This window comes from Pogona vitticeps, chromosome 5 (assembly GCF_051106095.1).
Source record: "Pogona vitticeps strain Pit_001003342236 chromosome 5, PviZW2.1, whole genome shotgun sequence".
In the NCBI taxonomy this organism is placed as follows: domain Eukaryota; kingdom Metazoa; phylum Chordata; class Lepidosauria; order Squamata; family Agamidae; genus Pogona; species Pogona vitticeps.
In genome coordinates, this window is record NC_135787.1 from 34,079,554 (window position 1) to 34,107,421 (window position 27,868).

General features: G+C 37.6%; 1 protein-coding gene across 4 annotated transcripts in view; it reads right to left on the reverse strand.

The window, feature by feature from the left end:
- Positions 1–27,868, reverse strand: part of SCLT1 (sodium channel and clathrin linker 1) — a 46,578-nt gene that overhangs the window by 3,596 nt on the left and 15,114 nt on the right. For all 4 annotated transcript variants that reach the window (XM_078376714.1, XM_078376715.1, XM_078376716.1 and 1 more), the window contains 12 exons: positions 27,673–27,738; positions 26,443–26,513; positions 24,119–24,209; positions 23,910–24,001; positions 20,777–20,954; positions 19,324–19,422; positions 17,317–17,388; positions 15,324–15,398; positions 11,274–11,419; positions 8,350–8,542; positions 6,738–6,934; positions 1,233–1,311 (listed from right to left, as the gene is read on the reverse strand). In XM_078376714.1, coding sequence (XP_078232840.1) covers positions 1,233–1,311; positions 6,738–6,934; positions 8,350–8,542; positions 11,274–11,419; positions 15,324–15,398; positions 17,317–17,388; positions 19,324–19,422; positions 20,777–20,954; positions 23,910–24,001; positions 24,119–24,209; positions 26,443–26,513; positions 27,673–27,738 — 1,359 coding nt within the window. The remainder of the gene's footprint in view (positions 1–1,232; positions 1,312–6,737; positions 6,935–8,349; positions 8,543–11,273; positions 11,420–15,323; positions 15,399–17,316; positions 17,389–19,323; positions 19,423–20,776; positions 20,955–23,909; positions 24,002–24,118; positions 24,210–26,442; positions 26,514–27,672; positions 27,739–27,868) is intronic.

A 27,868-nucleotide genomic window follows, 5' to 3' on the forward strand; every position in this document is an offset into this window, starting at 1 on the left:
AACATTTTTGGAATGTGTGTTCTCAAAAGTGGAATATGACTTTGATTGTGAATTACTTAAAGGCCTTCCAAAAGTATCAACAGAATGAATAAATTAATGAGTTAGAGCAAGGTTCCCCAAACTTTTCAGTATGAGGGCCACATCATATACACATTTTTGAGGGCCAAAGGGGGGGAAGCATTTTTAATATTGAATGAATAAGTTTTATTTGGATTAACAGACTTGTATACTACCGTATTATGGTGGAACTGCTTGTTTAATTTCAAAATATTGCCAAACTGAGGTTTCAAGCTTGAGGAGCCAATTATTAGAGTGGACTAAAGATGCTAATCAGATAAGCTTGCCCAATAGTTGGACCTGACATACAGTGGTGCCACGCTTAACGAGCGCCCCGTTTAACGATAAATCCGCATAGCGATGGAGTTTTTGCGATCGCAAAAGCAGTTGCATCGCAATGTTTTAAATGGGGGGAAATCGCTTTGCGATGATCGTGGGGAAGCGCTTCCCCACGATCATCCCAAAGCCCCCCCGAAAGAGAGCCTTGGACCTGCAAGGGGGGAGAGAGAGCGTGTGGGGTTTGCGAAGCTGGCTTCCCCACGATCTTTGCAAACACCCACCCATCAGCTGTGCTTTGGGCTGGCCGTGGCGGCGTGGTGCCTCAGTCTCCTTGCCCAGGCTGGACCTGCAAGGGATGGTGAGAGAGAGCGATAGAGAGCACACCGAAGCACAGCTGATGGGAGGTTCCAAAATGGCCGCCGGCTGTGTTGCCTCGCTTTAGAGGCACTGAAAATGGCGGCGGGATGGAGGATTTTCGCTTAAAGGTGAGTTTTCCCCCCATAGGAACGCATTAAACGTGTTTTAATGCGTTCCTATAGGGTTTTTTGCCCCGCATAGCCACGAATCCGTATACCGATGATTTTTTCGGAACGGATTATCGTCGCTATGCGGGGCACCACTGTACTTTATTCTTGAAAAGGTTTGTTCACACAAGAATGTTGTACTAAAAACTGACACAAATCTGCACAGATCACTTCAAATTTGGAAACTGTTCTGGCTGCAAAGATTTATAAAACTGGATCAGATTTCCTTCTGAACCCCAGCATATCAGACCAGGCCAGATGTGTCCCGCGGGCTGTAGTTTGGAGACTCCTGAGTTAGAGCAACAAGATTGTTCCAAGATATATACTGTATCTAGTGGAAGCATACCATTTGGAAGAGGCTCATTATCATACCTCAATGACTTTTGTGTTTGCTCTTTCCAGCTGACACAGTAACTCCTGGGTGTGATTTTTTTGACGATTCAGCTCACTTCTATCAAGCAAGATAAAATAAGCATATTGATGAAAATCAATGAAACTGATGAGTTAAATGCTTTTCAGAAGGACTTCTGACAGTAATGAACTTGTCCTTTCCTCCTTCTATCAAAATAAACTTGTCTGCACTCTCTATTAAAGGCACAAATCCTATTTGTTATGCTAGCTGTAGTTAACACAATTGGTGTAAATCTTGGCAGTGAAATGCTGCATGTTAAGAAGTTAATATATTGAGTAGCTCATAACAATAAATGTCTACACTGTACAGATTTGGGCCACACCCCCCAAACTCTTTTTGAGGTGGCCTGTGAAAATTTGTTCTCATGTTTCTGTAAATATTTGCATGTATTTGTGTTTCTGGATCAGAAGAGGAAAAAGGCTATGGTCCAGGACCGGTACTACGCAATGGCATCAACTTTGGGAATGAGCTGAATCTATGGTGTGTAAGCAAAGTTAATACCAAGTTCCTTCCACCCCTCCATCCTTCGCCTGGGAGGCATTCTTAGGGAAAACACATGTTGGAGTTGTGGAGGATGTTCTCTTAATTATTATGTTCATAATCTTAGAACTGCATAGCTGGAAGTGACCCTATGGCTTATCAAGTCCAGCCCCTATTAGGGAGACAAAGTGAGGAATTAAACTCCCAACCTCTGGCTCCGCAGCCAGATACTTAAATCACTGAGCTGTCCAGCAATTTAGTAATGTCCCCACCTAGAACAGCTTACCCAAATGTGTCCATTTACTACAGAGCCCAAATCAACATGCTGTACATTTGGTGCTCATCCACTCTGGAACATACACAGGAGTCCACAGCAATAAAAAAGTTCAACAAATAAAGACAAACAATAGGCAGTTTTAAAAAAATTCCCAAGGGCGTGTGGGAAGAATAATAATCTTTAGTTCTTGTTTTGACCTAACCAATAATAGCCTCCGTAAGAGAGTCAATACATCAATCCCACACTCAACCACACAGAAATCCAATCTTAAATTAAATGAAGACTCAGAGTAGGTATCTAAAAGAAAGCGCAATAAATTCCTAGAATGTGGTGGTGCCAGTAAGGAATGCACTACACTCCCTATACAATGCCTGGACACAAAATGGCTGCTCATTTGGGCAGATGGAGAATAAATAGGTGAGGCTGGCTGATACAGTTCTCCGAGGGGTTCAGAAATTTGCATTTCCAGAAGATATGTTGGCTTTCATTGTGGCTTCAGCTATCTATCTCCTTCTGCATTTGTACTTCCTTCCTTTGCTATAGCAACTGGTGCCAGGTGTTTTTGTTCAAATTTCACTCCCAAATCCCTAGAGTAAACATCAACAATTTGTAAGAGCATACAACCCAACAGAGCATGATTGGGTGCAATCCAGAAATACACAAATATATCTGCTCTGCCTTTTTTGGACACTGTAACAAATGCATATCCCCATTTCTTAATTTCTGGCAATTTGCCACCAAGATTTACAGCAATTTTGTGAATACTGGTATAAAAGCCAAACAGGGATTTGGCTAGTTTCTTATTTTACGATGAATCAGGTGTACATACAAATAGTTTATAACAATATCTGTTCCTCCTTGCTATACCTGTGTATTTTTTTGTCAAATGACGACTGTTTAAGTGGACTCTGGTCCATCAGACCACTGGTTCTTAACCTTGGGTTACTCAGGAGTTTTGGACTGCAACTCCCAGAAGCCTTCACCACCAACTGTCCTGACTGGAGTTTCTGAGAGTTGCAGTTCAAAAGCATCCGAGTAACAAAGGTTAAGAACCACTGCATTAGACACTATGTGGCAACAAACGTATTCAAATAACAAACATGGCTAATCTTCTGATACCAGTATAATGACATTACGTTTATCTTGTCTTATACTCTCTAACATAATATGAATCTAATCTATTCTACTTAAATCGGTGTAGATTTCATCCAGGTATAAAGACGTTCCCATTTATTATTATCCAGTCTATCATTTAGCGTATCTGTCAAAATATCCATTTCTGCTAGTTCCAAAATCTTCTCAATAAATTCCTTCTTTGTCGGCACCTTTGTAGTATTCCACTTACTGGCATATACAATTATAGCTGCAGTTATCAGGTGTAAGGTCAAATAAGTCTTGTTTTTTTCCGAGTGTAGCTGGTAAAATATTCAATAAGAAAATTTCTGCTGTCAAAGCAATTTTAACCTCTAATTTTTTCTCTATCATTTCACGAATCATTTTCCAAAAGTCTACTTTTTCCAAAAGTAGGACTAATGACATTACATTCAAATCACTTTCAGAGCAATCCTTATAACTTTGGAAGACCTCAAGCAGCATGGTGGCGATGGTGGTGAACATTGCCGTATACCTATTTGTGCTCACCAGGTGAAAATCTGTCTCTGGTGGTTGGCTTTTAAACAACATAATTCCATCGATTGCTGCCAGGAGGGTTGTTCGTGAAATAAATTTGGTGCTTAAATATTTCTCATCTTAGGATCATAACTTGTTATTTGCTACTTACAGAATGAATATTTTGACAAGTCCTAGCATATTCTTGAGAACATTGTGCATTTACAGAGAGATAGGTTCTCCTTTGTAAAATTACTGAGATCAAATATAACCAATACATTGAGCATTGAATGTAATTTAATTAGAGAAGGGACATTCATATTCGTATACTAATACAAACATCCCAAGCCCAGGTGTGTGTGTGTGTGTGTGTGTGTGTGTGTATGTGTGTGTGTGTGTGTGTGTGTGTGTGTGTAATCCTCTCTCTCTCTCTCTCTCTCTCTCTCTCTCTATATATATATATATATATATATAAAATCCTAGTTTAGCACTACAGTATAATGTTATAATGACACAGCATTAATTCAAGTGCTTACCATGTCTTATCAGCTGAGCACTATTTCACTTGTTAAACATTAAAAAAGGGTTTTAAATGCTGGTGAAATGGGTATGTAAGAGGGTGGCAATGGTGGGAAAAGGCGAGAGGTTGTGTGATGTGTGGACGTGTGAAACACCTTAAATCCTGGGATAATTAAATATTTCTCACTAAATTGCAACAGTAATTTAAACACCAGAATTAGGTACAGAAAAAGTTTGAATTAATGTCTACATGGTTGTGCCCTTAATTTAAAAATAACAACACTATTAGAGTAACAGTTAGTTTTGATTATCAGTATACCTTATTTTATAAAATTAAAATAGGTGAAATTTTATGTAAAACTGTTTAAATGCCTACTTAGAAATGCCAGTGAATGGATAACAAAAGGTAAGCTGTGTATTAGTAAAGTGGAGGAGATAATAAATTTGCCAGCTGTGAGAAGTGTTTAATGCAAAATTCTCATGTGAGACATATAGTACATTCCAGATGTTTTTCTGTTGAATTATGCCATAATATGCTTCAGTTATTCTTAGCAATTATATATTTTGCAGATTGCCAGTACCTGCAGCTGTTTTTCATCCTGTTAACATTTTAATCAATATCTTAAAATAAACAGTTATAACTGCCAAGTATTACAGAATTTCAGCCAAAAATAATGTGGGCAGGACTAAAGGGAGGGTGCAAAGGCCCCCCAAATGTGAGGTAATTTATTCAGTGGACTAGATGGTTTGCCAAAGAATATTGTTCCAGCTAATACCTAACATACAGCTCTGCTATTCTACACAAATCAGTCTGGGAAATCACAAGAGAGTTGCAGAAGCCTGGGGCTAATTATTTCAAAACATCTAAAGAGCTGCATGGGAAACTCGCACCCCACTCTTGCTTCCTGCACTACTTGAAATACTGCTGCCTGACACTGGTCAAGCCAGTGTACCATTTCTGATTTGGTGTAAGAGCTGCAGCCCGTGGAGGAAATTATAGGCACTCTAATATGTGACCAGTCACAAACACACCACTCCCATTGGATTCAATATGGATTATGTCTAAAACCCCTAAAACACTATTTATAACAATGAAAGAGCAAACTCAATTGTTTTATGATGCTAATTTGGTTTTTGATGGAATGTCCGATTGACTGCATTTAAGATTTGTTCATTTCAACAACACCACGGCTTTCTACAGTAGGTTAATCAATTGTAAACTCAAAAGGCTTCAGTCTTACTTGTGACTTTAGAAATAAGCTAACTGGACTGCAGGTCATTACTACAAAAATGTGGCTGCTGGAGATATCCTGGAGTCTTTGAAGAACAACTTAGTCACACAGTGACCCATTTCCAAGTATTTCTAACATATATAACCCGGTTTTCAGCCAATTAGCTTTCGAAGTGCCTCTCAGTATGATAAGTCTGCTTACTAAAGTAAAAGAATCTTAATAAATGAAAGGCACAGAGGTCACTTTCTAACATTAGGAGCATGCACAATTAGCATACACCAAATCAGCATTATCGAGATCTGAGCATCTTAAGACATTTGAAGGAACTCCCTTGGAGACTTGTTAAATCTGAGCATAGAAGCTCAGTAAGGACCTTGCTTTAATGCCTGGGGAAATTCTCCTATATATACTTTAATGGATACTTTATCTTGGTCTTATCTGTTAAGTATCTCAGGGGCTTGGGAAAAATGTACCCAACCAACAGGAAAAAATGACTTTTTTAAAAAAGGAGCACAACCTGATTTTCAAATTGTATTAATTCAAAAAGAATAGTATTCTTAATCAGTCCTTAAAAGCAACATAATCTAAAGTTGTGATAGCAGTCATGCTGTTATGGCATATGTGTATGGAAGAATAATGACTGTGCACACACAAAGGAGAGAGTTCAAAATATAGTGAGGAAGAAACAGAAGACTAGCCCGCTTATTATTTATTTTTATCTTCCATTAGGATTTACTGTATTTCTCAGTGGAGCTGTATCAACTGTCATCTCTTGCCTCCCCATTCTGCCCTGCCCTGTTGCAGCCTTGCTGTCTGCTGATATGTGATCCACATTTTTCCCTTCTTCTACTACCTTGACTCCTGTAGATAGGCTGGATATGGCACCGGAATGGTTCTACAATGCCTTTAAGAGCCACTCTAGTGAGTTCTGGAACTGCAATCACCTTCAAAGTGAGCAGAAACATGTTACATTTTAGTCATAAATGATAAGCAAGAGGGTGCATTTTTCTCCCAGCAACAGGCTAGAGCTGGACATCTGTCCCAGTTACAATGGCTTTCCTCTTGCATCTTAATTTAAATCAGAGGGCCAGGTTCTATTGATAAAGAGTTCTGAACAGGAATGGAGAAATGGTGATGGATTGTCCTATAGTGTAGCTTTTCTTTTGGAGATATTATATATGGCTCTCTTGCTAGACTAAGTTTAAGGACAATAATTACAACAGAATAATGTTAATGCTTGTCACAATCTGCTACAGAACCTTTCCTATTTAGATTCCCCCTGTCCATGAATCTATAGACAGACAGCTACTTTGCATTAGTTTAAAATGTCAAATAAAAACCTCAATTACTTTAAATTATTCATTCTGGCTTCTGTAATCTCCGTTAGCTTCTTTGTTTCCTCCTTCCACCGGTTAGTTGCTTTCTGTTGTGCTATCAACAGGCCTCTCAGCTCAGCAATAGAGTTTTGATTCACATCTTCCATTTCTTTTAGTCGAACTTCAAACCCGTGTTCTTTTATTAAATGTTCATTCTTCATTGTACTTATCTATAATAAAAATAAAAGCCTCACACTGGAACAGTAACCTTTGTCTTTTGATCTTGGAACTATGGTTTATTAGTGTGTTCACGTAAACAAATATTCATGCTGTACCCATTTTAAAGGATAACAAATGTTTCATAACAAATTCAAAATACAAGATAAAAACAATCCATTTCTGAACGGTTTAATTTCCACTTTCTTCTTTTACAAAGCGCAGTTAACAAGTCACTTGCCTTGAAGAGTTTAATTTAATTGAAATTCCACTGAAGTAACAACCAGATTATCGCACTTGATCACCTGTTGTGAGTAATAATTGGTTCTAGGAAAGTAGATATTTTATCCTTTACACATTTCCTCAACAAATGCTTAGCGGTCTACAATAAGCATCTCATATGAAGCTTCTGATGAGCACTGAGTTATGAGAGCTAAACTTTGAGTCTATCAATACTATCTCCTTCTAATGCTACTCACTATTTCAGGAAAGTATTATCCATACTCTGGTTGGCGACTACCAAATAGAGACAATAATCAGTAGAAGGGAAAAGAGAACATACTTTTGACCAATTATAACATTAAACATAAGCACCTACCACAAAGGAAAAGAAATATGAGATGGTAAGAAATTCACATGTAGCAGTATATAAAGAAAACATTCTTGATTTTTGCTCACTCACACACAGACAAGAGGAAACAAATGTGAAAGCTAGGAGACAGAGGTAGAAATAATATTACATCTGTGATGGCTGGCAGAGTTGTATATATAGGATTAGTGTTCTCAACAGGTGTGGGACAAACATTCATAGAATCATATATTTATAGGCAAACTATATTTTCAGATTTGATTATTTCAGCTCCATACTTCCCACTACAAAACAGGAGCTGCCTTGGGTCTCCTCCGTGGGAGAAAGATATCAGAGAAACCAATCAATCGAACAAACAAAATGAACCTATTACACAGGTTAGTATGCACTTAAGCATAATGTTTAAGATTTTGCTTGTCTGAGTCTAAATGACGTGACTGGGTGGAGAACAGAGTGGTCACATGAACCAGAGGATTACACTCCTATACTTCAGATAGCTGTGTACAAAAAGGAATGTTAAGCAGATGTGGCTTTTTATGCACAGTGCTTATATGTACTCCATCACCCTAGCAGAGAACCAAGTGACCTCATTATCTTGCACTATCAACTGCTGCTTCTAGATAGCTAGAGTTCTACTAAACAGCTAAGTACTCTAACATTTTTCTGTTGATTATAGATAAGAAAATGCTATTTTAAATATTATTGCAAAAGACAAATTTATTGTATTTGTTCTCAAAAGAGAAGAAAATTAAATAAATCATCTTGTTTCCTTATACTTCTCCCACCATTAACCGCCCAAAATGTGAAACAAAAACTGAAATATTAAGTAAATGACAATACCTTTAATTTTGCTGTTTGTTGTGCCTCCGTTGCCAACCTTCTCAAATCTTCCATTTCTTTTTTAAACTGTTCATTTTCTTGCTGCAGTTTTAAACATTCTTCACCAATGGAGCCACAGTTCTGTCTTGAGGAGTCCAAAATACTTTGCAGACTGTGAATCATTTCCTGACAACGGCCTATCTCTTCCTCATAGCTTCAAATAAAAGAAAATGCAAAAAAAATCTGGCAATCTATTCTTGAATGAGGAAAAAAACCATGACATATTTTAAACAAGCAAATATTAATATACTAGAGTCGCTGGTCAACTGAATGCATAAAACTTATAGCGCTGAGCAATACAAATTATTTAAAATAAGAATGTGTTAACCATGTTCAAACATGATGGAAAGTTTTCCTGATAGTATGAGAGCTGTATTTATTTCCAACTCCTTTACTTGAAGGGATTTTCTTATACTTTTTAGCATATGGATAGTTCTGAGCATGCCCAGGAGCATAAACTGGGCTTCAGATTAGGGCCATTAAATGAAAGAATCCCTAAAGGCATTTTACAATGTAATTTACCACTTCTTCTGTTTTTCTGTTTGTCAGTACAAACTCCAATTAACTCATAAGTAAATTGTCAAAGCACAGGACAACAAACAAAACCATAACCTTGTACACCAGGTCTCGTGTTGTGATCTGTGTGAACAGCCCTGTAACAGTTCAGATTCTACTCTTCTATTTTAGTTTAGAGAAAAATAAATGTTTGTACTTATAGGAGTTTCAGTGTCCATTCTATTCCTGTCAGAATGATTGGGCCAACTGACAAAAATAAATAAATATAGTGGTCCAAGAAATTGTTCTGAATTTATAGATTTCAAAGTAATTCTCTTCAAAGGCATTAGCAATCATGCCTACAGATGCTTAGCTCATTTCATACAGGCAAGAAGTGCAGAGATAAACCTTTCTTATCACTAAAAACATCCGAAACACCTGATTTAAAAAAACAAAAAACAAAACCAGAAAGATGACAGAACCTTGCTTGAGATTGAGCATTAAAAAAAAAAAAACTACTGTACATACATCATTTTATGTAAAATTTACTACTGCATCTTTACTACTGATGAACAACTAATGGCATTCAATGGAAAGTAACATTCAGCAACCAAAGAAGGCAATATACAGGGCATAAAATTTGGCTGGATTGTGATTGCAAATAGCATGTATTTATGATGCTGTAAAACAAAAAGGTGCTCTAGTGCAAAATTAAGGCCAGATGGTGGTTGATAAACACATTTACAGGTCTCCTAATTAACTAGAAGACATTATTACTGGCTAAAAAAATCCCTGAAAAGCAGACAAGCTGAAAAACAAACCAGATTTTTTTAATACTGTTCTTTGCTCACAACTCAGACGTTTGAGCAGCAGACATTTGAGCTACCATTTTAGTAGATATCAAAAGATAGGATTCTTCTTTCTTCAGTGAACAAAGAAATAGCAATTTCAGACAACAATAATTCCTTGGCAGAAACCCCTCTTGCGCAGCTCCGTGTATGGAATGGTGATGACATCAGTAGCTGTGGCAGATCACCACCGATGAAAAGCTTCCTTTTGGGATTTCAGGGTGCATGTTATTGTATATAACAGTGGTCCCCAACTTTGAACTTCCAGATGTTCTTGAGCTACAATTCCCAGAAGCCTTCACCACCACCTCTGTTGGCCAGGATTTCTGGGAGTTGAAGTCCAAGAACATCTGGAGGCCCAAGGTTGGGGACCACTGATATAAGTCATGTGCACCCCAAATCACCTTTAATCAGAAGCAATTTGTCACTGATGATGATGTATACAGTGAATCCATTGATGTGGTCAGCATTTAAACCAGTATCTACTGAAGTTCACTTTATAGGAATTTATCTCAATACATACTACCACAATCCAATTAACAATTATGGACACTTTGAGGGAATATTGATAATTGAACTCTAAGACAGGGATGCAAATTATTGTGTCCTATGAAGTAACAGAAATATGGGTAAGGGAAATGGGAATGGGGAAACTTAATGATAAGTGGAAGAACTAGAAAGAGACAGGGCCATGCCATTTTCTTTGTCTTTCTAGTTCTCTGTTGTCTTCTTCTCTTCTTGCCTTCACTCTTTCCCAACATCAGGGTCTTTGCCATGAATATATTACAAGGATTAGCTAACTCTCATTTAGTCTCCAATTTGGTTCAACCCACTTACCCTAGTTCCAACAGTCCCAACGAGAAACCCTTGTATTCAGCATGCCTTCTTATCCTTCCCCCTTCCAGGAATGGGTCCCCCAAAATCTTGGACAAAGCTACTCCCAAAACTAAAGGGAAATTAGATACAGCCTGGAAAAACTGGTCACAAATTATTATTTTATGGGATTATTACGATTACAGCCTATACTGTACAAAGTAAGGCAAAAACAATAAAATACAAGCACTAAAAAGGTCAGATTTTAAACAGAAAAAAGTGGCAACACAGAAAAATGCCTCAACTGAATGTTTTATATTATGTTTCAAGGGGAATTTCCCAATCAGCTATAAAAACACACATATTTTCTATAAAAAAACGAGTCTACATAAAAACGGATTCAACGATAAAATGTCCTACTTAACCTATGAAATAACTCTTATAAATAAGAGACAAGACAGATCTGGATAGAAAAGTTATGGCTGTAAAAACGGGTAAACGTGAAAACTGTAACTCAAAAGACTTAAGAGCAGCGGTTTCTTCTCACCTTGAGTCCCCAGATGTTCTTGGACTAATACTCCCAGAATCCTTCATCACTGCCTGTGCTGGCCAGGATTTCTGGGAACTGTAGCGAATGAACATATGGGGACCTAAGGTTGGGAACCACTGCCTAAGAGAAAACTACTGAATGAATTTAAAACCTCTTTATAGCATACAGTAGTTACTCACTTCATTTCTTGTTGTTTGATTTTATTTTGCGCTTTCTGAAGACTGAGCTGAAGATCATCTTTTGCACGCTCAGCAATCAGACATCTTTGGTGAAGTTCTTCTAGTTTCCTGTAGTCACCTTCATTTCCTCTACCTTCGCGGTATATCTGATTAATGGATTCACACAAAATCTCTTACTTGTTTTTCTTCCATTAGACCCCTACAAAGTAACTTTGCCATCTGCTTTCAGTTACTCGGCCCACCTTAATCTAATTGCAAGTGTGATTTCCTTTCTAGCATTATTACCTTCCTCTAAGATAAATCTGCCCACACTACTGTCTCTCAAAAATCATATGAAGACTGTATTGTATACTTTCACTTCTCACTAAAAGTTTGTGTCCTGTTAATTAATGTGTTATAATTATCAGAACAGTTAACCTGAAAGCAGGAATATTCCCTGGGAAAAATTCACTCAAGTTTCACTTTCTGGACAAAATCCTGTTGCCATAAAGTTATGCAATGTATATATTTAGTTTAAATGAACTGAAAGCTTCCTATCCCCTTCCTTCAAAGGGCGAAAGGATGCCCTAAGGAGCCTCAGAACCTGGGGGAGGGAGTGAAAATAAGAATCTCTGAATTAATTCAAATTAAATATGACCACTGTCAGATCTGGCTTGTACAGCATAAATTAACACAAACGGATTTCTTTATTTGATTCAACGGAAAAGGAGCAATGACTGATCTTTGTAAATTCCTCCTATGCAACCTCATCATATTATTTCAAAGAATCTCTGAACTCTAATGCAGATTTGTGAGTGGTGTGTGGGGAACAGCAACAGGGCTAAGACTGAATCCTGCCCAGTACTATTAGCAGGAATGATGTATTGGATTAGACGCCTTCCACAGGCAGCACCAGCCATTCCATACATAAGAGGCTAATAAATCAAAGGTTACCATCTGCTGCTTGTACAGTGGTGCCTCGCTTAGTGATGTTAATTCGTTACGAAAAAATCGCTGCTAAGCAATTTCATCGCTAAGCGAAACTCGGTTCCCATTGAAATGCATTGAAAACCAGATAATCCATTCCAATAGGAACGAATTGCCATCTTAAAGCGAAAATCACCATAGGAATCATCGCTAAGCGAAACGCGGTTCCCCAATTGAAATGCAATGAAACCTATTCAATGCATCTCAATGGGGGAAAAATACAACAACAAATTTAAAAAGAGGCAGAACAAAGTCAAATTTGGTTAACAAAGGGTTTATTAAGTGCACTTTATGATTTCAAACATTTTAAACAGTAAACTTTAACTTTATAAATAACAGAAAAACATTTAAAAACCAGCAAACATGAGGCTGTTTAAACCACCGTTAAGCGAAACAAGGGACCCAAAATTTAATCACTATGTGAAGCATGGTCTCAACCATCGCTAAGTGAAAATCGCCCAAAGGGACCATCACTAAACGAAGTGCAAAAACGCTCCGAAAAAGTCGTCACTAAGCTATTTCATTGCTAAACGGAGCACCTGTTAAGTGAGGCACCATTGTATTTTTATTTTCATGGGTTTTGATTTCTTGCAAGCTGCCTTGAATACCAGTGTGTGACAAAAAGGCAGGACAACATATTTTCTTAAATGAATTGTGAAAACTGATCCCAGATTAGTTTCCAAATCATCCCTCTCTATGATAACTTTAATCATGGCATCTGGTTAAAAAAGTTCAAGTTAGCTGCAATTTACCCCTAGTCTTTTGTCTTTTTAAATGGGGATTGATACCTCCTTATACTTGACCTTCAATCCATCATTTAACTTGACCTTCAATCCATCAAATCCCTTCAAAAATACTGTACACATAATATTGGATTGGCTTTTTCCCTTTCTCTTTATTCAATATAGCATTTATAAATTCATCCCATATCTCATTAAATCTATTTGTCTTTAACTCTACTTTTTTGTACTTAATTTCTGAAGTCAATTTATTATTAATTGCAATATTCCAAATTTCATTATACCAGTCATACAATTGGAAAACCCAATTTTGCTTCCAGTTTTTTGCAATGGGCAATCCTGCTTCTGTTAACAAATTCATTGTCATTTTTTAAAACATTACTCACATCATCATTTCATATTGATATTATTAAAATGACGATGATTATTAAAAATAATAATGCTTTTGTGACGTTTCAATATTAACTTCCAATATTTCTCTAATCTTTTCAGAAATGTTACACCTTGTCCTTTAAAAAAAGTAAGATATAATGGTCCCCAAGGTGAAATGGGCACTAAGTTTTGTGTTATTGTTTTCGTATGTAATTTGTGTGGACAGAATCCAAATTTTATGTTATATTTTATTAATTAGTTTAGTTTAAAAATGTAATAAAAATTTAAAAAAATTGAAACGAATTGCGGATTTATAGAAGGCAAATGATACAGTCATGTTTTCGCAGATAACAGGTTTCACAGAGGTAATAACTTTACTTGAAAGCCAGTATGGGGGACCAGACAGAATGTAGGATCAGGACTTGGGACACTTGCTCAGCTATGGAAACTTACTGTGAGGTGGTAGTGGTAATACCCTCCTTAAATCTCTCACACACTTTGAAAACCTTACTAGGATGACTGTAAGTTGGAACTGTAAGACTACTTGATTTATTTACTGTTTTCTGGATTCTAGCTTTGTTTTCTGCCATAGGTGGAATTTGTGAATAAAGTATGTAAGAAGTAAATTTCCTTAGTAAATAAATCCCAAAAACGTTTTTCAAAACAATTTCTGTCTGAAGAAACAGAAGATGGATAGCAATGACTTTTAGCAATATATTACCCAGATTACCAATTCTTAAGCCTTTGGACTCCCCTCATCCAAATGTACAAGCTTTTAGGTACATTCTGCAACTACAGCTCAAGGGAACAGGTGACATTTGTTTCGCAGGCTCCCCTCCCCCCATTTTGCCTCTGTCTGTGGATACTCTTTTTGTAGCCATCATGGGAAACAATACAACAGCAAAGGCAGCATGTGCAACCCCTACTATCACTCCATGCAAAGTGTCTTGTGTAATGAAAAAATTCTTGAGTAGGGCTCATGAGTTCACAAAATATTTCCATAAGCATTCAGGTATGGGTCAATGGTCTTTAGAGAGAAAACATAGCCAGGAGATGAGATTACCACATAAATGATTTGAATGTTTTAGTTTAAGTCTACAGTGGTGCCTCGCTTAGCGATTGCCTCGTTTAACGATGTATTCGCTTAGCGATGAGGTTTTTGGAGTGATTTTGCACTTCGTTTAGCGATGTTCCCTATGGGGAAATTTCACATAACGATGTTCGGGACCTTGCCTCGCTTAGCGATGACAGTTTAGGTCCCCCTGTTTTGCTTAACGATGTCCGTTTTCGCTATTTTTAAAGTGTCTTAAAATGTTCAAAAACTGTTTTAAATGCTTGGAATCGTTAGTGCACCTTGTAAAACCTCTGCAAACTTAATTTGGCTTTGTTCTGAGTCTTTGTTAATTTTCGGTGAATTTTTTTCTCCCCCATTGGAATGCATTGAACTGCATTCCAATGAGGAAGAAAAAAATTCACTGAAAATTAACAAAGACTCAGAACAAAGCCAAATTAAGTTTGCAAAGGTTTTACAAGGTGCACTAATGATTCCAAGCATTTAAAACAGTTTTTGAACATTTTAAGACACTTTACAAACAGCGAAAACGGACATCGCAAAACCATTGGAATGCATTGAATAGGCTTCAATGCATTCCAATGGGGGAAACAATGTTTCGCTTAGCGATGTTTCCTATGGCGATTTTCGCTTAAGGACGGTAATCCGTTCCCATTGGAACGGATTAACCGGTTTTCAATGCATTCCTATGGGAAATGGTGTTTCGCTTAGCGATGTTTTCCCATAGTGATGTTTTTTTGGGAACCAATTAACATTGTTAAACAAGGCACCACTGTATTCTGTATCAGACGGAAAATACTATACATGCAATCTTTTAAGAACTACCATAGGTATCTCTACATATATGAACATGCTGCACACTAAAGGTATGAAAATGGCATGAAAGAAAATAAGTTTCACCTTTTCTAGCTCTTCTTCCACTGCTCGCTTTTCTCTAATAGCTCGCTCAATTTGGCTTTGCTTTTCTCCACATTCCTAGAAAGGAATCAAAGGATAAGTATACAAGAGCAACTCGCATACTACTTTATCTGAACTTGGCAATGGTGCTATGGCTGCACCTTCAGGTACCTTGTTCTGATGTGTGCAATCTTCAGCATACAACGTAACCACAAATTCCACCTACCTGAAGCTTCCTGGATTTCTGAGTTACTTTTCTGCTTCATTTCTAATTCCAAAGCCACACATTCGAACAAAGTTTGGTTCTGTTTTATTCTTTATTTTGGCATTCCAGTTGTATTTGGTTATCAGTATACAGTGGAGCCTCAACTTATGGACGTCCCTACTTATGAAAATTTCAAGTTACGAAAAGCTCCAGCCGCAAAATTTTGCTTCGACTTGTGGCCGGAACTTGCACTTACAAAAAGAAACAGGCAGGGAAAAAGGGCAGGAAATTCAAACCATTGGTGGCAAAAAGGTTGCTTCTTTGCCCCAACAGTTAGGAAAAGGGAGGCTGGGACCTGGTGTGGTGGTCGGGGCAGCTTTGGAAGCCCAGGAAGCTGGGACCTGGTGTGGCGGTCGGGGCGGCTTTGGAAATCCGGGAAGCTGGCACCTGGCGTGGAGATCGGGGTGGCTTTCAGCTTCCTGGGCTTCCAAAGCCGCCCCCGCTGCCCTCTGCCTCCCGTCCCTGCTGACTCTGCCGCTGCAGGAGGCAGCGGGGACAGGAGGCAGAGGGCAGTGGGGACGGGAGGCAGAGGGCAGTGGGGACAGGAGGCGGAGCTCACCTCCTGGCAGCGACGGCAGTGGAGGCAGCAGGGTAAGGTGCTGCTTTTTGCTTTTTTAAACTGTTCCGTTTTTACAGTACAGTATTTTATTTTTTATTTTTCTGGTATTTTTTGCTTTGGCTGGAACGGATTAATCGGTTTTCAATGCATTCCTATGGGAAATGGTGCTTCAACTTACGAAAATTTCAGCTTACGGCCACCGTTCCAATACAGATTCATTTTGTAAGTCGAGGCACCACTGTATCTGGTTTTGTAATGTGATCCATTTCTTCCTGGATCCTTTCATGAAAGCTTTCATTTTTCTCTTTCTTAAGTATATGTAATAGGACCACACTGGAATGCTAACTCGTTTCATCACTGGCTCACTGTCTTTTTTACACATATTGCGCTTTGAAGCCCATGCATGCCTACTTTCCACATAGTATTTTAGTAGCAAAGCACAAAAACTCATTACCTGTTTACTTCAAATCTCTTCCACTTAGCTAAAACATTCTAGTCTCCTGTTGCAGAATACAGGTAGAACTAAATGTATAAGACAGAAATTTTACAACATTGAAATCTGAAGAGCTGTAAACAATGCCCCCAGTTTTCAGTGACTTCTCAGCCATACTTATTTTTAATAGTTAAAAAAAAGCCAGGACAAATTGTCCGACAAATTTTCCATGGAGTACTTTCCCCTCACACCCAGTGTAACGTGTGGAGACAGAAAGTCTCAGGCATTTGTCAGACAAGTTATGAGGCTAATAAGCAAATGTGTCATATCCAGGTTTACCATACAGTGGGGTCTTGACTTGAGAACTTAATCCGTATTGGAAGGCGGTTCTCAAGTCAAAAAGTCTGTAAGTCAAGTCTCCATTGACCTACAGTGCATTGAAAACCGATTAATCCCATAACAGGCCGTTTTTGTTCCATTTTGGGTTTTTTTGTGGTCTGTAAGTCAAATCTCAGTCTGCAAGTCAAACCTAAATTTTGCGGCCAGAGAAGTCTGTAACTCAAAAAGTCTGTAAGTCAAGCCGTCTGTAAGTCAAGGGTCCACTGTATTTGCAAGATGGGATGCACTGCAGTTGTTATAGGGTACATGAGATGTGATGTGGAAATTCATGAAAATCTTGCTTTTGTCCAGGTAACAGGAAGTCACACAACAAACAACTTCAGAGAAATCTAACACATACCAATTGGAGTGCAGTACATTCTTTGCTTAATCGAGAAATCTGTATGGTATGCCTTTTCTTTTCATCTTCTATCTTTTAAAAAAAAAGTATATGATTTAATAGAGACGCCTTTTAAAAATCATATCACACACTAATCTATTTAAAACATGAATTTAATTTAAATGGGTGACACATACAGAAGGATAAAAGTAACTGTAGAATTATTACTTTGATCTACATATTTTAGTAGGGGGAGGATTTCTATGACATTTCACACTTTCTCTGCAACCTAAACTTGAACCTACAAGCAAGCTTAAACATGTGTATGAGTAATCTAGTCTTTCTTACCAGATTACTCATAAACATATCCAAAACCACTTGTAAGTTCAAACACAAGCTGCAAAAATATGACATCTCATAAAAATCCTCCCTCTAAAAGTAATATGAATTTTTAAATATAATATATGTACTTCCCAACACATTAAAAGCTACAGGGAATAAAGATTCAAAAGTAAGATATTTCAAAACATATAATAAAGAGGGTCTATATCTTTGAACAGATATCAAATATTAAAAATTAGATATACTTTTTATCAATGCTTTTATAGCATGTTTAGAAGAAAGAAAAGTAATGTGCCCTAGGCATCTCATTGCCTGAGTGTTTCAATGAGTCTTATGCTACAAACGTAATGTTGCCAATCCAAGAATCCATGGATATAGATGCCAAATTGGAATCAATGAAGGCCATTGGGAACACATATTTTATTAACAATTTCAAACTCTAACAGGATAATAAAATCAATTTCAATGTTTTATACCCAAGGAGATCAATCATAACATTTCTGTCGTGGTGGACTTTGGCAATTCAAAGACGAACACTGCCACATTACTATTTTAATCACTCTTAAATATTTAAAAGTTGCTATACCAATTCTGTTTTATCAAATTATCTTTCAACACAGAAACTTCAGAATGATATTGCCTGTGAGAGATTCCCTCTAAAATGTTACAGGGAAGCTCATAGCAGTACTAAATCCCATTATGTGAAGGAAGAAACATGCTATGAACAAAAAGCAGATACACAACATGAACTTAGAAGAGCCACTATGGATTCCAAAACAGCATCTACCAATCCATGCACTACTTGGCAGACAAGCAGAGCACACATTATTTGAACAGAGGAAAACAACTCTTTTTCAAAACAGTTTTGTCACTTGTGGTAATAAGGTGTTCACAATGACCACATGTAGAGACTATAGGTGATATTTACACCCTAAAATTAAAATGTATTCCCTTTTAAAATTAGAAATAAATTAACATACCCTTTTTTCAGATGAGACCTCTAATATTCAGTTGTAGCATACTTTCTAACTACATACACAAATAGAGATGACCATGAACCTCAGTTTGGACATTTGTACTGGTTCATACATGCGGCACTACAGATGCTGCACATGCCCTTCCCGTGCCTGGATCCTCCCCACACCAGCCAGCATGTGCTCCTCTCCTCTCCAGCTGTTTGACTAGTCTTCAGCAGGAGCACATGCTTCCCTGCTCCACCTCCTTGGTTGATCCCCCACTCAGACAAATAGGCAGGACAGGCAAACCTGCGCTCCTGCAGGAGTCTGGATGAACAGCTAAAGAGGAGGAGGAAAGGAGTGCACTCCAACCGATGAGTGGATCATTGGATGGGGAGGCAGGGAAAGGGAATGAGGTTCATACCTATCTCTATACATGAATAATGTGTTCATTCAGATCCCTTTCCATCTAGTGTTTCAAAATGAATTTGAATGCAGATTCTCTCAATCAAAAACTACACACTGGTTTTGGTGGAATTAAATTCCAGCACTCTATTTGGCTAAAATGTATTGCACATTTTTTCCTTCACAACTTATATAGCAACTGAAGTTATTTAGATTAACTAATACACAGTTAGTGGAAAGAGATGTATGTTTATTGATATCAATTTCAAATGTATAAAAACTCCAGTGTTTCAAGGAACCAGAAGTTTTAAGCATAATGACTCACTTCTTTTTTAGTTCTCAAAGCAACATTTTGTACCAACTGAGAAAATCCCTCCTTCATATTTTTAATCTCCTCTTCTTTTTGTTTCTGAGCTATCATTGCCTAGGGTGGGAAATAAAAGGTTACACTCCATTAAAACGATCTTCCTCTGGGGCACATGCCCAGTCAAAATTCTGACTAATAAGTCTACAGAAGGCTGTGGGTTTTGCTTTGCTTTAGTAAACAGAAAATAAAAAAGACACTTGCTTACCTGGTACTAAAACAGTTTCTTCAATAAACACATTCTAAGAGTTTTGGAATTATCTATGTGTTGACTACCCAAATTAAATGTGTCTGCTGCTTTATGCATCATTAAACTTTAAGGTTCTTCCACAGTGACAACAATGAGGGCGTTCCTAAGATATCTGATTATAGGCCAAGAGTAATTTGCTATATCCAAACTTTCAGGCTTCTTAAAGTTGTTGTGATCTCAGTCCAAAAGATTAGGTTGAAACACTGACAAGAGAAGAGCCTCTTTCTAGAAGCAACATTTAAAAAAGTTTCCTAGAAGCATTTATATAAATAGTATATCACACTTTTCTTATTCTTAAACAAAGTCTTTCTTGAAGGATTTTTTGTCTAGCAATACATAGAATTTCACTTCCTGTCATAGCCATACCTAATCTGAATAATTCATCTTTTTCTACAGAGGAACACACATCAGCAGCATTAATATATCTTTGCCTAGAAAATTATCTAGGTTTCACCAGATCTTCTCCATATGCCTAGTCTCTCTGTCCAGTTCTCTTACTGCAAGCACACTTTTACCACCAGCCTTCCCAGAATCAGAGGACAAAAGAGATCATCCTGTTTCTTCACCTTTTTTTTCTATGTCAGAAAATCAGGATTAGTTTAACTAATTACAACTATTTCAAGGTTCTATTCTCAGAACTGTTCTTAAAAATGAACACTAGCACCATTCTTTCAAAATGCATATTAAAAATTAAGCATTGCGTCATAGGGTAAAGTCTACAAGACATGAGCAGGACTGCTAATGATGGGACATTTTGGAGATCATTATTTCATAAGGTGACCATAACTTGGAAGCAACTTGACAGCACAAAATAATAAAGAGAAGTTAAAGGTTGTTTAATCTATGGTAACCATGTTGGTTGGTGTGCTGTAGCACAAGAAAAACTAGAAGCACCTTTTAAATTAAGCAGTTTTTATTTTTCATAAGCTTTCATTTCTTCAAACAAATGGAACGGTTTGTCACCAGGGGGAGAATAAAACTGTTGGCAAGTGAGAATTTGCCAGCAGAAGACAACAATTGTATCTGTTGCTTCTGCGTGAAGAAGATCTTTAACAGTCAATAAGCAGTAATCAATTATCAATATTTTAGAAAGAGTAACTAAATGGCTACTTAATCTTATTACAAAACAGATATGCAAAATCAACCCTCCGAAGCTTTATTTACCTGACTTGCTTGTAGATTAGCTTCTTCTAAGAGTTGCAGGCTGTCACGGACTTTTCCCACAGCATTGTATTTCTCCTTTTCTAAATCTACACATTTTTTTTGTAGCTCCTGGATTTGTTTTTCTAGGGTTGTTCTTTCTGTCCTTAGCTGTTCAGATTCTTTGGTTACAAGACAAAGCCTGAAAACATAATGACCATTTTTACTGACTAAATGTGGACAACAGAGAAACTGCATTGACTTTCAGCCTGGAAATAAAAAGAGGATATGATTATATGATCTTCTGCCCCTGTAGTACTTCACCCTCCCTTGGTTATGCAGATTTACTTTCTCAGGATGATCCTGGATCTTTCCCCTGTACCCTAAAAGCTGGATTTCAGACGCTCAGGAACCCTTCCTAAAAACCCACTGCAAGATCTCCTTAAAATTCAGACCTACTGATAACTGTTTTTATCTTTGCACCCTTGCTTACTGTACTTGGGGAGATTTTTCCGTAAAAGCCTACTGAGGGGCATGTTTTGAGTGCTTTTGAAATGAAGGGTGGCAGCCAAAATGGCCAATCTCAAGTTCTTAACGGTGTCTACGTACCCTGAATCTACAATATTTAATAGTTTTGATGATATTTTGAAATGTGATATAATTGGGCATTATCACTTGGACATGCTATTGTGGTAGAGAACTCAGATATCAACATAATATAGAAGATAATGTAAATAAATTAAATGGAACAAGTGAAGTTTGGGTTACACTTCTCCCATTTAAGTCATATAATTTAAAATGTATATTTATGAAACATGTTGATAGTCTATATTTTCTGAATTCCCAAAATAGTTTTTGCAGGAAATGGTAAAAAAAAAATTAAGGATTCATCTATGTTCCTTGTAGTTCAAGAACATTACAAAAAGGATGGTCTCATATAAAAGGTACTTGCAATTTGAATTTTATGAAGATATGGTTTATACAGAGCATATCAGGAATTATAAAGAATAATCTAACAGAGTCAAAACAGGAAAACAGAAGATGAGAACAATAGTTTGGTTGTTGTGGGTTTTTCGGGCTCTTTGGCCATGTTCTGAAGGTTGTTCTTCCTAATGTTTTGACAGTTTCTGTGGCCGGCATCTTCAGAGGACAGGAGCAGCACTCTGTGCTCTGGTGCAGTTTGTCTGGGAGTTGAATATTTATAGCTGTGGGATCAGCTTTTGTCCTTTTCAGGAGATGGGTGATTACGGTGATCATTGTATTTTTGTTGTGGGTGTATCGTTGTGATAAGAAGGAGAGATTATCTGTCACTGTGATTGATGGGTGTCGTTAGCTGGTCTTTTTGTGTGTAGCGATCACCGGTCCTTGTGGCTGGGTAGAGGTCGTTGACCTTTTGCACGCTGTATTTTTCAGTGCTGGGAGCCAAGCTTTGTTGAGTTTGAAACTTTCTTCTTTTTACTGAAGTTCTGCTGGTGTTTGTGGATTTCAATGGCTTCCCTGTGCAGTCTAACATAATGATTGCTGGTGTTGTCCAGTATTTCAGTATTTTTAAATAGAATTTCATGTCCAGCTTGTTTGTTTGTTTGTTTGTTTGTTTGTTTGTTTGTTTGTTTGTTTGTTTGTTTGTTTGTTTAATATGCCACCCACTCTACCCAGAGGTCTCTGGGCGGCTTACAATAATTAAAATGCAATACTATAAAAATAAAATGATTAAAATACAATTAAAATACAATTAAAATTGCCATCATCAGGACCCACAGTTGATGTTATTTCAATAAAAAGCCTTCTGGAACAGGAAGGTTTTGACCTGGCGCCGAAATGTCATCAACGTCGGCGCAAGACGCATTTCAGTTGGGAGGGCGTTCCATAGTCTGGGGGCAGCTGCCGAGAAGGCCCTTTGTCTACAAGCCATCCCTCCTACCTCCTTGAGGGATGGCTCTTTCAAAAGGGCCCCCTGGCTAGATCTTAACTGCCGATTTTTCTGTTTGTTTTAGTCTGCAGTGTTTCTCATGTTCTTTGATCCTGGTGCGGATGCTTCGTTTTGTGGTTCCTCATCACACTTCATCAATTAGTCATGACAGCTCTGATGCAATAGTTTGCATCAGAATTATATGGTTGCTTCCATAAGTGAGGACTTGCACTCATTTGCTGTGTGATACAGAATTTGTCAATTAGATTGCCTTCCAAAATGAAGCACATAAACTTACAGCTCATTGCTTAGACATTGTCTAGGCCTCAGCACCCCACCAAATCACAGCTAGGTTTCTTTCACTGTGACATGTTTTCTGTAAAACAGATTGTACTCAGGAAGTTCAAAAGAGATTAATCAGTTCTTGACTCACTAATGAACATAAACTACTTGAACAGAAGTGATCAAAGCATAATGATATTAAGAATAAAACACTTTTATTCTCCAGAATGCAAGGCTGCATCTGCTTAAGGTCCCTGTTTGGATTGACACCAGTTCTCAGCACTGAAATCTTTTTCGCATATTCAGGTACAAAAAGCAATTTGTCATCTTGTCCAATGGAATCAACTAAATAAAACACTGAAACAGCCAAAAGGAAGGGCTACAAACCTCCCTTCCCATGAAACTACCACAGATGAGTATGCAGATCCATTAATATAATTACACAAATAAAACAAACTTGACAAGGAAGGTTAGGAACACGGGATTCAATCCAAAAACTCACAAGCGGAAATAAAACAACAGTTATTGCTCTTCCATGAACTGTGGCAGAAAAATGCAAGCAATACAATAGGAGACATATTTTAAGCAGTTCTCATACTTCAAAATAAATATGTCATCTATTAAATAGTGTCCAGTGCCAGTGTCAGTTCTCCATGGTTAAAAGAAACCTTCCCACCTATAGAAGTGCACCTTTGGCTCCAGCCCATAGTAAGTTGCAATAAATAAAAATAAATAAGAGTAAAAAAGACATTTAGTGAGTAAAAAAGAAACATGACCTAAGTTGTATTTGAAGAGGTAAGACACATGAACGAGTATGTCCAATAGAAAGTTACTTAAAGAGGAAGAATGGATGTATCTCAACAATGCTTCTAGCAATCTACAGCATAACATACATGTGTATGTTAATTTCACATATAAGATTGTTGTCTCAATTATTTTCATTATGCTGTTATTTAATACTGTTACCTTGTCTCTAGTTGTTTTATGTTAGATTGCAATTGCTGTACACGTTTATCAGATGCGTCCTCTCTCCTCTGAGTGGCTAATACATCTTCTTCCTGGAAATCATACATACACTTTTTATTAGTATTATCAATGTAACAAAGCATGGGATACTAGAGAATGATGTTCAGTGAACCCTTTGAATTTTGAACCCCACAGAGAATGCAGTTTACCCTTCGGGCAATCTGGGCCCTAAGATCCTCAGTAAGTCTGGTCATTTCATCAGCCTTGGAGACTGCTGTTCTCAAATCCACTTTGGATTGTCTGAAAATAATAATAGAGGAATCTTGTTAAGTTACCAAGACTGAAGAAGTACTGGCCACATGCCAACCATGCTCCTAATCACACTTCATCAATGAGTCATGACAGCTAATTGCATATATGCAAAATCACAATAGGATTTTGACTAGTGGATGTGAAGCAGTGATAAACCTTTCATGAAAACATGTGAGGCCTTCAAAAACTTTTCTTGTATTTATTATGTTATGTGCCATCAAGGTGGAACCAACTCAAAGAAACCCCAACAGGGCTTTCAAGATAGGTGAGATATTTAAGGAGTGGATTTACCAGACCCACACCCCCACTAAGCTTCTATGACTCAGGAGGGATTCAAACCCAGTGCTCCTGAGTCCTAGTCCATTGCTCTATCCCAGTGATTCCCAACCTTGGGTCCAGATGTTCTTGCACTAAAACTCCCAGAAGCCTTCACCACTAGCTATGCTGACCAATTATTTTTCAGGTCCAAGAACATCTGGTGACCCAACATTGGAAATCACTGCTCTATCCACTAAACCAGACATTCTTAAACAAGACCACATGGCCCCCTGGATTCCTTGGCACATTTGAAGGGGGCCACAGACTGGAAATAATTCCTCACACACCACCTTATAAAGTTTGTTATGCAATGTATACAGTCTTGATATAGGCATCCTTGTATCTACTTTAAGAGAGTCTGGTGTTTTGTTAAGGGAGTTGAAAGTCCATGTACTGTATACATGTAACTTTCAGGTGATAATGTCATATGCCACTGTGTTGTTGTGTTTAGTTCTGTGGAAGATAAAACCATTACACTAAAATATTTAAAATATTCATTCACTCTCATTTACTATTGCTTACATAAAGATAATTCCTGAGAGTGGGGCCATCAATTATTTATGCATGATTTCTTCATTCTGAATGACCCAGGGAATACTGCAATTGCATTTGCAACTTCCCGTATAATTGCTAACTTTAACAGAAGTGATGGACAACATTATCTCTATATCGATATCTGATAAAAGATCTGATAAAAGAATTTAAAGTATTCTTTTTAGTTTTTTCAAAACTATTTCAGACAACTTAATTTGAAGCTCTGGTGCATGCAAAGCAAGATTATGAAGAGTTTAAACTAGCAAAATCCAATTTAAAAAATAGACAAAGTTTCTAATGTTTAGATTACTGTTCTATACATGCATCTCAACTGGGAAAACACACAATCAAGAATATTCATTCACCATCAAATCTGTAAATAATAACAAAGTCATCATGTATGATAAGAAGATCTTTGTTACAAAATATTCAGACAAGAAATAGTAATTTTGTTCTTAAGCTACTTTAGCTTTCTCCTTCTTTTGTATTTTTGGGGAATATTTTGCATACCTAGGCACTATCAAGAAAAAAAAAGGCTGAATAGTATTTAAGTTGTGTGTGGTATTTGAAGTGGTTGATATGATATGGTCTAGAACATAGCTGGCACACAGAGCCCTCTTTGTAGGCACATGAGCCATAAGTTGCCATCGAGAAATACTTACCTGTCCTCTGATCCCAGATTTTGACAATCCCTCTGCTGGTGCAGTGGTCCAGCGAAGGGGGTGCAATGACAACCATTACCAGTCTAGCCCAATGGCAGATTGGAGGACTGGTAAGTATTTCTTTGTTAATACTGCCCATAGTGAAAAAAAACCCAAGCATTTAACCCTTGCAGTGCAGGAGCAGGTTTTTTTTCTAAACTAAAACCTCAGTATTCGGGTTTTAATTGTAGTGCTGGCACTTTGAAATAAATAAGTTGATTTTGTGCTGTGATCTGGGCACTTGGGCTCAAAAAGGTTCACCGTCACTGGTCTAGAACATGATTCTGACCTGGATGACACATCTACCAGAATCATCGTTTCAATGCATTGTAGGTCAATGGAGACTCGACCTACAGACTTTTCGACCTGCAGCCACCGTTCCAATACGGATTAATTCCGTAAGTAGAGGGTCCACTGTACTACAGTTCCCCAAAAGATTCAGGTATCTTCATATAAAGTATGTGATATGGTCTATAGAAGTTGCATTAGGCAGGAAAAAATGAAAACTGGGTGGAGCATTTTACACGAAATGGCCGTGAAAAAGAACCTCTGGCTTCAAGCCACGATCACTGGCACCTTATTTCTATGGCACATAAAACTGCTATACGACAAACAAGGTAAACATTGTTAGAGCTAACAGAAGTAGGGCTTGGGAATCTCATTCATACCTCTGCTGCTTGCGTAGATGCTCGAGCTCTGCATTCTGTTCCCTGACAGTCTTCAGAAATACCTGATTCATCTACAACAGGAGAGAAACTTCTATATAAATTTTACATCATACTGATGACCTCAAATGAAGTTTCATGCTTTGTAGCCTGAGCATCATGAAGTTTACTTTTATTTTTAATCGTTCCCTCCTTTCTGTTTACTCTTTAAAAAGCTTTCCTCCTTTCCCAGTGTGCCCATAGTCACCAATTTCCCACTTTAAACCTCTTAAATATAGCTCTGTGTACAATTTTACTGCTTTTCACAGTATTACAATCAATTTGAGTCCTATTGCTTTCCACAATCAACACACATATAAAAACTTCTTGCTTTGAAGTCCCTTCCACCCAACTGGACCTGCCATTCCTTTAACCATTCTGTATGCTGTCTATCGGGATATGGTGACGCTGCGGGTTAAACCACAGAAGCCTCTGTGCTGCAAGGTCAGAAGACCAAGCAGTCGTAAGATCGAATCCATGCGACGGAGTGAGCTCCCGTCGATTGTCCCAGCTCCTGCCAACCTAGCAGTTCAAAACCATGTAATTGCAAGTAGATAAATAGGTACCACCATGGTGGGAAGGTAATGGCGTTCCGTGTCTAGTTGCACTGGCCACATGACCACGGAAACTGTCTATGGACAAATGCCGGCTCTACGTCTTGGAGATGGGGATGAGCACCGTGTCCTAGAATCAGACACGACTGGACTAAATGTCAAGGGGAACCTACGCAGTCTATCCTTCCTACTTCTTAACACTAAATCTCTTATTTCATTGCCTGGCTAATTTAATTGTTAGCTGATATGACATGGAAAGTGGAGAGGAGGAACAGAACAGGTACAACAAAATTATAATTCAGAAAAATGAGAAATAAAAGAAAACTGAACAATAAAGGTACATTTGCATTCTTTCAAACAGATGTTTATATCTTCAGCAAAATACATATTTTAGATCCTGACCTTATTTTCTAAAGCAAGGGTGAATTGCCTTCCTGTTAAGAATTCAGTTAAAATTAACACAAAGTAGAAAATATTACATGGCAAAAAATATATACAGTACAATTAATAATCTATGTAAATATAAACGCTGACATACATTTATAAAAAGTGCCTAAAAGTTTATTTTGGAAAGGAGTGCATTTGTTTTTTTCCTGAAACAGGCTAGAACAGTTACTATATTGTTCAATGTTCCACTTACTGACTCCATTTTTTCATTGGCTAAATGCAGTTGTCTTGTTAGTTGCTGAAAGCTTGTCAATTGATCCTAAAAAGAAGACACAGAGCGGGCAATTATAATCACAATGATTTATCACCCACATAAAAATAAATGCTCCAGCTTAACATTTTAAATGTTTAAGTACTGTTATTATATTGTATACATTACTGTTGGCTCT